Raw genomic sequence first — 12,721 nt, forward strand, 5'->3', positions numbered from 1 at the left:
TGGCCGCTTTGTGACACCCAGTAATGGCCGCTCTGTGACACCACCCAGTAATGGCCGCTTTGTGACACCCAGTAATGGCCGCTCTGTGACACCTAGTAATGGCCGCTCTGTGACACCACCCAGTAATGGCCGCTCTGTGACACCACCCAGTAATGGCCGCTCTGTGACACCACCCAGTAATGGCCGCTCTGTGACACCACCCAGTAATGGCCGCTCTGTGACACCACCCAGTAATGGCCGCTCTGTGACACCACCCAGTAATGGCCGCTCTGTGACACCCAGTAATGGCCGCTCTGTGACACCTAGTAATGGCGGCTCTGTGACACCACCCAGTAATGGCCGCTCTGTGACACCACCCAGTAATGGCCGCTCTGTGACACCACCCAGTAATGGCCGCTCTGTGACACCACCCAGTAATGGCCGCTCTGTGACACCCAGTAATGGCGGCTCTGTGACACCCAGTAATGGCGGCTCTGTGACACCACCCAGTAATGGCCGCTCTGTGACACCTAGTAATGGCCGCTCTGTGACACCACCCAGTAATGGCCGCTCTGTGACACCACCCAGTAATGGCCGCTCTGTGACACCCAGTAATGGCCGCTCTGTGACACCCAGTAATGGCTGCTCTGTAAGACCCAGTAATGGCGGCTCTGTGACACCTAGTAATGGCCGCTCTGTGACACCACCCAGTAATGGCGGCTCTGTAACACCACCCAGTAATGGCCGCTCTGTGACACCACCCAGTAATGGCGGCTCTGTAACACCACCCAGTAATGGCGGCTCTGTGACACCCAGTAATGGCGGCTCTGTGACACCACCCAGTAATGGCCGCTCTGTGACACCACCCAGTAATGGCCGCTCTGTGACACCACCCAGTAATGGCGGCTCTGTGACACCACCCAGTAATGGCCGCTCTGTAAGACCCAGTAATGGCGGCTCTGTGACACCACCCAGTATTGGCGGCTCTGTGACACCACCCAGTAATGGCCGCTCTGTGACACCACCCAGTAATGGCCGCTCTGTGACACCACCCAGTAATGGCGGCTCTGTGACACCACCCAGTAATGGCCGCGTGCCTTCAGTGTCAGTTCACACCAGTATTGGATGGATTCGGTCTTTCCTTCCTAATCTGGATTTGTCCAATTTTATTTACTTGGAGTCTTCCAAAACCGATAAATCTGTGACCTTCTACGACTCGCAGCTACGACTCTGTCTCAGGGATCTGCGCCCTCCTGCAATCTTAGCATTTGTATAGGGACCCCACCCTGCAGACTGATCCTCCTGGGAGGTGATAGCTGGATAATAGGTCCAGAGATGTCGGGGTCCGATCCCTGGGGGGGGGGGGGGTTCTCTTTCCATTGTAGGCTGTGGTTATTATAGAGATATCACTGCTGCGTCTCTTTTTTTACTTTGATTCTGTGATTCTCTCTGGTTTCTATTGATTTATCTCCTCCTCCCCCTCATGTACATTCCCCCTAAAATACAAATAAAGAAATCCCACTCCATATGAATCCCGCAGTCGTCGTCTTCTGTCACATGGATAAAAATCCTATCTGTGTCTGGGAAAGCTGGGTGACCTCCAATATGGCCACCATTACTGCCCCTGCTACTTTCCTCTCCTACGTCAAGATATTGCCCGCTGCAAAGTAAATTAGCCTTTCAGACATATGGAAAAGCTGGGTGACTGTTATGGGTCTAGGCTGTAGCTGTGGGCAGGGAATAACCGAGGCACTCTGCTTTTCTTGAGTGGCAGGTTACATGCAGTGAGGATGAAGCGATACATAACTTATGTATGATTTCTGAAGCCTGGGAAAGCTGGGTGACCACCGCTGCAGGAGGCTGTACTGGTTGACATCCAGCTTTCCCATCAAAAAAAGAGAAAAAATGCAAAAAATTAAATAAAAACTCCAGTCTATAGTCGGCTCAGTGAGTCCGCACCGTTGTACTGTCACCGGAAGTCCCTGATTGAAGGCGGGAGGTTCACTGTGCCTTGCGGTGATCAGCATCATACAGATACATACAATATACAGTATGTGTGTGTGTGTATATATATATATATATATAATATATATATTCTGCATAGTTACCAATAGTCATTTAGTTATAAATGACTATTGGGAAAGCTGAATGACCCTTCTTCACTTGTTATCCAGCCTTCCAAGAGTCCTGACTGGCAGAGGACAGAAGGACTAACCCTATCTCCATTATATATTAGGTGATCTGGAGGCTTAGAAAGCTGGGTGGTAATAGAGCTGAGACATCTTCTGCTCACCGTTCTCTGTTAGCCTTCATGTTGTTGATTGGGAAAGCTGGGTGCCATCCCCTCCAGAAGCTGCAGTAGTGTTAGGTCTGTATATTATGTGTGGTTAGTTGATGCTGTGCCAGCTCCCTTAATGGAACTGATGTGGCAGCCATATTGGTCATCACCCAGCTTTCCCTGGATCAGATTCAACCATGAAACCTCTGACAAGGCAGAGAAGAGTGAAGGATTTCACATGAGCAGCATCTGCTCTAGTCGTTGGGGTGCCCCTCTAATAATCGCTGGTTGTTCTTGCAGAATTATCCAGAGCTACGTGTTACGCGAGGAGGCCGGGACTCTGTCATCTGAAGCGTCGGACTTCAACAAGGCCCACCTAAGCCGGCGCGGGGGGATCATGGCGTCTCTGTACACCTCTCACCAGGCGGACAGCGGCCTAACCCTGGAGCTGTCCCTGGAGATCAACAAGAAGCTGCAGGCGGTGCTAGAAGACACGTTACTGAAGAACATCACCCTGAAGGTGAGTCCCACCTACAACCATAGAACACACTATACACACATCTATATACTGATACGGATCCCCTGATAATCTGCCTGCCAGCAGTCACCTGTAGGGGGAGCTCTCTGCATACACATGTATATACTGATACAGAGCGCCGGATCCCCTGATAATAATCTGCCTGCCAGCAGTCACCTGTAGGGGGAGCTCTCTGCATACACATGTGTACACATCCCATTGAAGCCAATAAAATGGATTTTAGACTTTGTGGAGATATAAAATTTCCATTAAACTGAATGTTTTCCCCCCAGGAGAACCTGCAGACTCTGGGAACGGAGATTGAGCGGCTGATAAAACAGAAGAGCGAGGTTGAGCGCAGAATGTAGCCCCTCCCCCTGGACTCCTGAGTGTACAGCAACAGGTCCACCTGTAAGATATCTCTGAATCCTTAACTTATCGGAAAAAGCCTTTGCACTAGACACACGGAGGAGGGCTGAGGAGACAATGATTGCTGTGACTCCGCCCTCATGGCTCCTTGTGGCCCATGACTCCGCCCTCATGGTTCCTGTGACTCCACCTCCATCCATGCTTCCAATCAGGTTATGCAATCAGTTTTATTTCCCATTTTAGCTGCTCTTCTCATCCTCTAAAACTACAAGTCCCAGGAATCGTGAGAGCCCTGGCCGCTCAGCACTTAGTGTACACTCCTTATTCTTTGTGCGTCACATGTTCTCCTCGCTGGGCTCACAGACTTCTAGATATCAGTAGTTATAGAAGAAGAATACCATCAGTTTGCAAAAAAAAAAAAAAAGTCGGCCTTTCAGGAGTCATGGACTCCTGAAGAGAGTGTTTGTGTATCTGCCATTCAGGAGTCAGAGAAAGCCTTTCAGGGTCCTGGGAAAGCTGGGATTACAGATATTCATGCTATCACCATGACTTGTGCCAAGTGACATCTCAGCTCTGCTATATGTGTATATACAGGGTGTGAGGGCTCTATCTATGTCTTTCTGGGGTGTGTCCCCCTGACAACACTTCCTGTCGCCTCAGCTCAGACATGGCTGATTGATGTCTCTGTAGTAAAGCAGTGTAACTGATGGGATAGCTGGGACCGCAGCCTCCGTGCCAACCGCCACCACTGTCCATTCAGGAAGATTCCACCATCATGATCCCTCCTGTTCCAGTACTACAACTCCCATCATATCCAGCAGACCCCTAATAACCTGCCTGGGTGTTGTGAATGACCCTGTGGTCACATGATGTGACTGTTTTCTGCAGAGTTGTGTGGGTGGATGGTTATCTGTGGGCTGCATAACTAGATACCAGTGACACCGGGACCGGTTACCCAGCTTTCCCCAGACCCTGAACGGCATCCTAATTGAATAGTAAGGTGGTATACCTGGGTGTGTATAGATTCTATGCTGTTCAGGATCTGTGGAAAGCTGGGTGACAAGAAATTGTTATGGGGGTAGTTGTCCTCTCCCAATGTTATCTCACCACCCTTATCGTATATCTTCTAGTAGTGGGGCTGAGGGACACCATCCTGGCTACCAGCAGGGGTCACTCTAACAGGCACTGCTATAGGCCTGGCTGGCAGCCATGTTTTTCTTCTGAGCCATTGCTGCACAGCACAGAACGTGTACCCTTCAGGGCTGCAGGAAAGCCGGGTGGGGGTTGTATCAGTGGTGGCCATACCTCTGCTTTCCCAAGACCCTGAAGGTCGATTATGCACATCCCTAAAAATCCTGTGGGTAGGAGACCATAGCAGCAGCCATATTGGCTGTCACCCAGCTTTTCCAGATACCACTGTACAGAATTTTTAACAATTGCTGCTGCGCTCTCTCCTTTGTCCTGTCCGCTGAGAGTTGTAGTTCTACAGCGGCAGGAGTGCGTGTCTCCGAGAGATAAATCACTGTCTCTGAGCTCTCAATGCCAGATGGCTCCTCGGCTTCCTATAAATCAGCGACCGCCGAGCCAGGAAGAGGAGCGCCCCCCCCCCCCCCTCGTGATTTATTCTCCCGTTTTATCTCCTGAAATCAAATAAATCTTATTTTTGTTTTTGCTCCTTTTTTATGTTTTTTTGCTCCTTTTGTTGTCACTTTTAAGGTAATTATGTATAAAACTGTAAATTAAATCTGTATTTTTTTCAGAATTTTGCGTCGTCTTTGTATATAATATTTCTCCTTATGACGGGGATGGGGATGCTGCCGTTTTATGCGAGGGCTTAAAGGGTTCCAGAATTGGGAAAAGCTAGTTCCCCCCCCCCCCCCCCCCCCTTGTCTACAGGTTGTGTCTGGTATTGCAGCTGTGAGCTGCAAAGTCACACCCAACCAGTGGCGGCCATGCTTTCTCATCAGCCCCTTTAAGGCACTCTCCCTGCCCGCTTTGGTCGTATGATGTAAGCAGCATGGTGGATGGGCAGTGTCTCCCGCCACAGTTACTCTCCAGAGCCGACGTGTTTCGGTCTTGTAGCATTTGGTCATCATGTGACCTCGAAGTATTCAGTTGAATGTAACTTTGTATCTATTTTATGAAGAATGAAATGACTCCTTTTAATTGTATCCAGAGGCATAAAAGTGACAGCTCCTCCAGGAGGACCGCTCAGCACCAACACTGATCCATTTAAAGGGGAATTCCATCTGTATTCTCATGTATTAGGGTTGGAGGTAGGGAGCTCTGCAGCCCTTTCCATTCAGGGTCCCTGTCTATGATGAATCAAAAACTACATTATATGGAGTTTCCCTTTAAATTCAAGGCTGTGGTTCAGTTTCCTTTATAGGTTGCCATATTGGAAACTGGAAAGCGGCCCATAGTCATTCTGGTATATTCCTCTCTGACCATTGATAATTGTATTCCCTGAGGCTGATATCTGACCAATCAGATTGGATGGTCCGCCCAGTGATGTGAAGATGACCTCGCGTAGCGGTGGGTGACTGGTCGTCCATCCGGGAGACTTCCGATAACGTATATCTCAGGGGACTGTGAACAGGATCATTGGCTCCCAAAGGGGCCCCTGCCCTGGTGCTGCACATGGTGGTAAATGTCAGAACCTATATAGGAGACATGGAAGCCCCCCCCCCCTCAATCCTGATCGATTACTTCTGTCTGCTATAGCGCCCCCTTCTTAATGATGAGATGTACAGGATGCGTCTGATTGGCTGCTCACAGCTCCCTGTATCTGTATGTATGTGACCCCCCCCAGGTATTACTATGGTCACCCCCAGACCAGGACACTCCAGAGAACGGCCTGTAATGAATATAATGTATATGGTATAATATATATAATGTATCTTGTTGATTTGTAAATATTCTGTATAAATTATTACTGGATCAACCGGATTCTATATTCTGTATATCTTGTAATTTTAAATAAATTGTACAGAGGAACCTACAACGTGTGTCATGTGATCAGTGTATGCACCAAAATAAGTAACTGTAATGTATGTACGCGGTGACCCCACCAGCAGAATAGTGAGTGCAGCTCTGGAGTATAATACAGGATGTAACTCAGGATCAGTAATGTAATGTATGTACATAGTGACCCCACCAGCAGGATAGTGAGTGCAGCTCTGGAGTATAATACAGGATGTAACTCAGGATCAGTAATGTAATGTATGTACACAGTGACCCCATCAGCAGAATAGTGAGTGCAGCTCTGCAGTATAATACAGGATGTAACTCAGGATCAGTAATGTATGTATGTACACAGTGACCTCACCAGCAGAATAGTGAGTGCAGCTCTGCAGTATAATACAGGATGTAAGCAGGGGCGGTCTTGGCATTTCTGGGGCCCCAAGCGAAGTTATGTCTGCCCCCCCCCCTCGACACGCACTCCACAACAATAGACCGCTGTGTGCTGCCCTCAGTAGTATATACCCCTTGTGCGCAGCTGCCAGTAGTATATACCCCTTGTGTGCTTCCCCCAGTAGTGTATAGACGCCTGTGTGTTCCCCTAGTTATATATAGCCCCCTGTGTGCTCCCCCAAAAGTATATAGACCCCCTGTGTGCTGTCCCAGTTGTATATAAACCCCCTGTGTGCTGCCCCCAGTCGTATATACCCCATGTGCTGCCCCTAGTTACATATACCCCCTATGTGCTCCCTCACTAGTATATAGACCCCCTGTGTGCTCCCCCACTTGTATATAGCTTCCCTGTGTGCTCCCTCAGTGGTATATAGCCTCCCTGTGTGCTCCCCCACTTGGATATAGACCTCCTGTTTGCTCCCCCACTTGGATATAGACCCCTGTGTGCTCCTCCAGTAGTAAATAAACCCCCTGTGTGGTTCCCCCAGTAGTATATAGACCCCCTGTGTGCTCCCCCAGTAGTATATAGACCACTGTGTGCTCCTTCAGCAGTATATAGACCCATTGTGTGCTGCCCCCCCGTTATATATAGACCCCTTGTGTGCTGCCCCCAGTTATATATAGACCCCCTGTGTGCTCCCCCAGTTATATATAGACCCCCTGTGTGCTCCCCCAGTTATATATAGACCCCCTGTGTGCTCCCCGTTATATATAGACCCCCTGTGTGCTGCCCCCAGTAGTATATAGACCCCCTGTGTGCCCCACCAGTAGTATATAGACCTCTGTGTGCTCCTCCAGTAGTATATAGACCCCCTGTGTGCTGCCCCAGTAGTATATAGAGCCCTGTGTGCCCCCCCAGTTATATATAGACCCTCTGTGTGCTGCCTCAGCAGTATATAGACCCCCTGTGTGCCCCACCAGTAGTATATAGACTCCTGTGTGTTCCGCCAGTAGTATATAGAACCCCTGTGTGCTCCCCCAGTAGTATATAGACCCCCTGTGTGCTCCCCCAGTAGTATATAGACCCCTTGTGTGCTCCCCCAGTAGTATATAGCCCCCCTGTATGCTCACCCACTTGGATATAGACCTACTGTGTGCTCCCCCAGTTGTATATAGACCCCATTCTGCTGCCCCAAGTAGTATATAGACCCCCTGTGTGCTGACCCAAGTAGTATATAGACCCCTCTGTGAAGCCCCAGTAATCTATAGCCCCCCTGTGTGCTCCCCCAGTTATGTATAGCCCCCCAGTTATGTATAGCCCCCCCTGTGTCTTCCCCGTTATATAGCCCCACTGTGTGCTCCCCCCATTTATATAGACCCCCGCTGTGTGCTCCCCCAGTTACACAGGCCCCTGTGTGCTCCCCCTCCCATATAGTATATAACACAATAAAACAAACACTTATACTCACCTGGGTCCAGGCGTCTCCTCTTCTCTTCACCCTTGCGGCCACAAGAGGCCGCGCTCCCCTTGTCCTGGCGCCGATGCTCCAGTGATGTCACTGGAGCACCGACACCACAAGGACAGAGCGGCCACTTGTGACCGCAGGGAAAACACTTCCTGCGGCCACAAGAGTGACTGACAGGAAGGAAGCCAATGGCTCCCGCCCTGTCAGTGCTGCTGCTGCATGTAACTGTGAGCGCTCATTACGAGTGCTCATAGTTAGAGTTCAGATCACAGCAGCGAGCGGGGCAGCGGCCCTGTCTAGCGGTCTTGAGCACAAGAAAAGAGCGGGGCGTGGGGGCCCCCCTGGATGTTGGGGGCCCCAAGCGGTTGCTTGGGGTGCTTGGTGCCAAAGACCGCTACTGGATGTAAGGCAGGGTTCATACTGAGGAATTCTCACAGATAATGTCCGCGGAATTCCGCTGTCTGTCCGCGTGCACGGCCGTGCGCTTTTCCGCCGGCTCCATAGACACCATTCTATGGGACGGCGTATTCCGCTATCCGCTGAAATAAATGACATGTCACTTCTTTGGCGGATAGCGGAATAGAATGGTGTCTATGGAGCCGGCGGAAAAGCGCACGGCCGTGCACGCGGACAGACAGCGGAATTCCGCGGACATTATCTGTGAGAATTCCTCAGTATGAACCCACCCTAACTCAGGATCAGTAATGAAATATATGTGCACAGTTACTTTGTGTTGTGTGTGTGTGTGTGTGTGTGTGTGTGTGTGTGTGTGTGTGTGTGTGTGTGTGTGTGTATATATATATATATATATATATATATATATATATATATTCTGTACTATGATGATTCTAGGTGGCCAAGGACTTTTCTAGTAGTTTGTATATTTACTGCTATTTAAAAAATCTCCAGACTTCCAGTACTTATCAGCTGCTGTATATCCTGCAGGAAGTGATGTATTCTCTCCAGTCTGACACAGTGCTCTCTGCTGCCACCTCTGTCCATGTCAAGAACTGTCCAGAGCAGGAGAGGTTTTCTATGGGGATTTGCTGTGCTCTGGACAGTTCCTGACATGGACAGAGGTGGCAGCAGAGAGCACTGTGTCAGACTGGAGAGAATACACCACTTCCTGCAGGACATACAGCAGCTGATATGTACTGGAAGTCTGGAGATTTTTTAAATAGCAGTAAATTACAAATCTATATAACTTTCTGTACCAATTTATTTGCAAGACAAAATAATTCTCTGGAATTCCACTTTAAGAGACGCTGGTCAGTGTTCGGAGGTGTTCGCCCTTTCCATCCACAGGATATTAGTTGCAGGTTATTACAGGACGGGTGATTACAGGCTCGGTGTCTCGCAGGTAATGCAGGTTCGTTACTCATCCATAGATCTGAGGGGTGTATAATTATTGGTGGTCATGGAGGATATGTGACCTGAGAATGACGTCCACCTCCTCCTCCTGTGTCACATGGTGCCTGGGGCCGGATCACAGGGATGCCTGATTTATAGGGGAGACGATTCGGGATCAGGAAAATCTTACAGACTGAGCAGAACTTTCCGATTATAAAACTTCTTCAGAAAAAAAGGAAAACTTCAGCTAGATTTTCTGACATCTTGCCTGATACAGAGCTCCAAACCCCCTGCTTAGATGGAGGATTCAATGCATGCTACCCACCGTCACCACTAGGGGAGCTAAAGAGCTTACTGGATATGGTATTGTGTTCAATGTAGAAAACGTAGGCAGTAAAGCTCCTCTTGTCCTCAGGTTGTGTGCGGTATTGCAGCTCAGTTCTGCTGGAAAGTGAATGGAGCTGAGTTGTAATACCACACACTGCCTGAGTACAGGGACAATGTTTTCTAATTCCTAAAAAACCCTTTAAAGTTGCGTCCAGTATAGACAACGCTTTATAAGCTATATTTTACCTGATGGTTTGTTGCAATGTATCAGGGCAGGAGGCAGATTTGCACTGCTGACTTTTGTTTTTTGGTCACAGATGGACGTTGCTTCTTCCCTGTGTGTGCTGGAGTAAAGCGTTGTGTTTCCATGGACAACCAGCAGCATTCTGAATGCAGCTCTGGATGTGACTAGAGTGTCAATATCTCTACAAGAGAATAAGAGAAAAGGATCAGTGCTGTTACTTATACGAGGAGGCCGGTGTCTATGTACGGTCAGTGCGGCCTGGACTCTGTGTATAAGGTGGAGGGTCTCTGTGCTCTACAGGTTAAAGGGGAACTCTGGTGAACATCTTTTTTGTATCAAATCAACTGGTTTCAGAAAGTTACACATTTTTGTAATTTACTTTTATTTAAAATCTCCTCCAGTACTTATCAGCTGCTGTATGCCCTGTAGGAAGTGGTGTGACACAGTGCTCTCTGCTGCCACCTCTGTACATGTCAGGAACTGCCCAGAGCAGCAGCAAATCCCTATAGAAAACCTCTCCTGCTCTGGACAGTTCCTGACATGTACAGAGGTGGCAGCAGAGAGCACTGTGTCAGACTGGAGAGAATACACCACTTCCTGCAGGACATACAGCAGCTGATAAGTACTGGAAGACTGAATATTTTTTAATAGAAGTAAATTACAAATCTTTATAACTTTCTGAAACCAGTGTGTTTGAAATAAAAATATTTTCTCCCCTTTAATGTTACACAAAAGCTAAAAGCTGCAATACCAAACTTCACCATGGACAGGAGTGGCACTGTTCAGGAAAAGAAGCCCCCATCAGAGAGGACCCCTATAGTATACGGTGAAAGGAGGGCGCTATTAAAAATACTGTAAATTAGATAATCTCTATTATGTACTATCCCCAAGGTGAACCATACAGATGGCGGCGTACACTGGGCGCTAGGGGCCCGTCTGCCATCAGAGGAAGTAACAGCTTCTTAAAATATCATGAGAAAAGAGCAGTGACACATTCCAAGCATTACTGCGACACGTGAACCCCAGCGACCATATGCAGCACTCAGCATGCAGATCCTACGCTGACCTCTAGGGGGCGCTCACTCTCACATCATGTCTATGATACATTGTATGGAAATTATATAATCGAAATAGAATAGAATGTTTAATAAAATGCAATTCTTTTATTAGACGGAATCCAGTGATCCCTCAAGGTTACAAAGGCGTTTGCCCCCAGTGCCCTGTGCTCCATACCCGTCATTAGTCCTGGCACTGCACCCGCTGGCATCAGACACCATCTCCTTTACTCTGCACATCCAGTTTAGAGTAAATTTGTTTTCAGTTATTAAGGAACAGACGACTCTTGCTCCAGTAACCCCGACCCTGCCGCCCCTTTGTAAGGACGTGTTCTCACTGTCAGGTTTTCCAATGCGGTTTTGGAAACTAGAGGCGGCGTCAGTCTGCACTGGTGGGAATACACCTCAGTCTATATTGGGGGGTGGGGTGGGGGGCCATTCTTCACAACACAAGACCACACAACAGCCCAACATTTCATGATAATACTGAACTCCATGGGGCCGTGAGGCATCATGACATCACAACAATCTATGACATCACAATGATCTACATACATAAAATGAAGGAATGCAGCTAGGGCTACTCAGTTGCAGCAGGAGAGTCTTAAAGGGGTACTCCAGTGGGGGTGGCATTTTTTTTTTCTGGGACCGGGGAGGAGGTGGCTGAGGGAAAAAACGTCCCATCACCTCCCCGGTTCCAGCAGCGGGTCCCACATCGCAGCGCTCCGGTTCCCAGCTGCTTCCTGGTGTCTGACGTGGGCCCGAGACGTGATGTTCAGGTCCACTCAGCCAGTCAGTGACAGAGGCGGGATCCGTTTCAAGTCCGCTCAGATCCCGCCTGAAATGTCACGTCTCGGGCCTGAGTCAGACACCAGGAAGCAGTCGGGGACCGGAGCGCTGCGATGCAGGACCCGCTGCTGGAACCGGGGAGGTGAGTGGTCATCATTTCCTTTAGCCACCTACTCCCCGGTCCCAGGAAAAAAAATGCTTCCCCCCGCTGGAGTACCCCTTTAAGATAGATAGATAGATAGATAGACAGCTGCCCATTGGGGACAAACTTGTCTCAGATCCATTGTGGATGCAGTGCATGACAGCAACTCTGGTATGAGAGGGAAGATGTAGAGGGGGTTTCCTAACTGTGGTCTGAGGGGCATCAATGTGGGAAAAATGGATGGTTGTCTAGACAAGACCCCCTAGACTGGTGCTGTCAAACCTACAGCCCTCCAGTTATTACAAAACTGCAAATCCTGCTTGCCTGGCTGTCTGGGCATGATGGGAATTGTAGCTGTGCCACAGGTGCCCTTGACCCCGAAACCCTTGTTTCAGGCTTAGCACGGGATCGCTATGTGAGAGAGAAATGATTTGTACGTGAAACTGGACCAAAGCCGATGATTAAATGAGAAAATTAATATTTACACCAATGGAAGTGATGAGTCAACGTGATGGCGGAAAAGTGGATGGTCATGAGAAGCCACCGCAAATACTGAACTACATTCCATGGATAGGAGTATATCATGAACAGGCGGATGAACCACCGTCAGAGGAGTCCGGTGCACAGCCCTCAAGAGTGGGCCCCCCCCCTCTTCCCTTTCGGCGCCCCCGCCCCCCCCCCCCCCCCCCCCCGCGTTATTAATCGGAGCTCTGAAAGTGCCCCCACACTGTATTAAGAGCCCCAATACATACAGTAGTTACATTATAACACCATTTACACCATACAGTGATTACATGAAAACTGCACTGAACAAAACAGAAAGAAATCACCAATGATCCCATTACATAATA

The 12,721-nt window shown here is 48.9% G+C and overlaps 1 protein-coding gene across 2 annotated transcripts in view; it reads left to right on the forward strand.

Moving 5' to 3' along the window:
* CCDC186 (coiled-coil domain containing 186) overlaps window positions 1-4,821 on the forward strand; it is a 31,380-nt gene extending 26,559 nt beyond the window's left edge. For both annotated transcript variants that reach the window (XM_069979749.1, XM_069979750.1), the window contains exons 15-16: window positions 2,558-2,777; window positions 3,068-4,821. In XM_069979749.1, the coding sequence (XP_069835850.1) occupies window positions 2,558-2,777; window positions 3,068-3,142 (295 nt within the window). In that variant the 3' untranslated portion in view covers window positions 3,143-4,821. The remainder of the gene's footprint in view (window positions 1-2,557; window positions 2,778-3,067) is intronic.
* The last annotated feature ends 7,900 nt before the right edge of the window (window positions 4,822-12,721 follow it).

This window comes from Dendropsophus ebraccatus, chromosome 8 (assembly GCF_027789765.1).
Source record: "Dendropsophus ebraccatus isolate aDenEbr1 chromosome 8, aDenEbr1.pat, whole genome shotgun sequence".
Taxonomy (NCBI): Eukaryota; Metazoa; Chordata; class Amphibia; order Anura; family Hylidae; genus Dendropsophus; species Dendropsophus ebraccatus.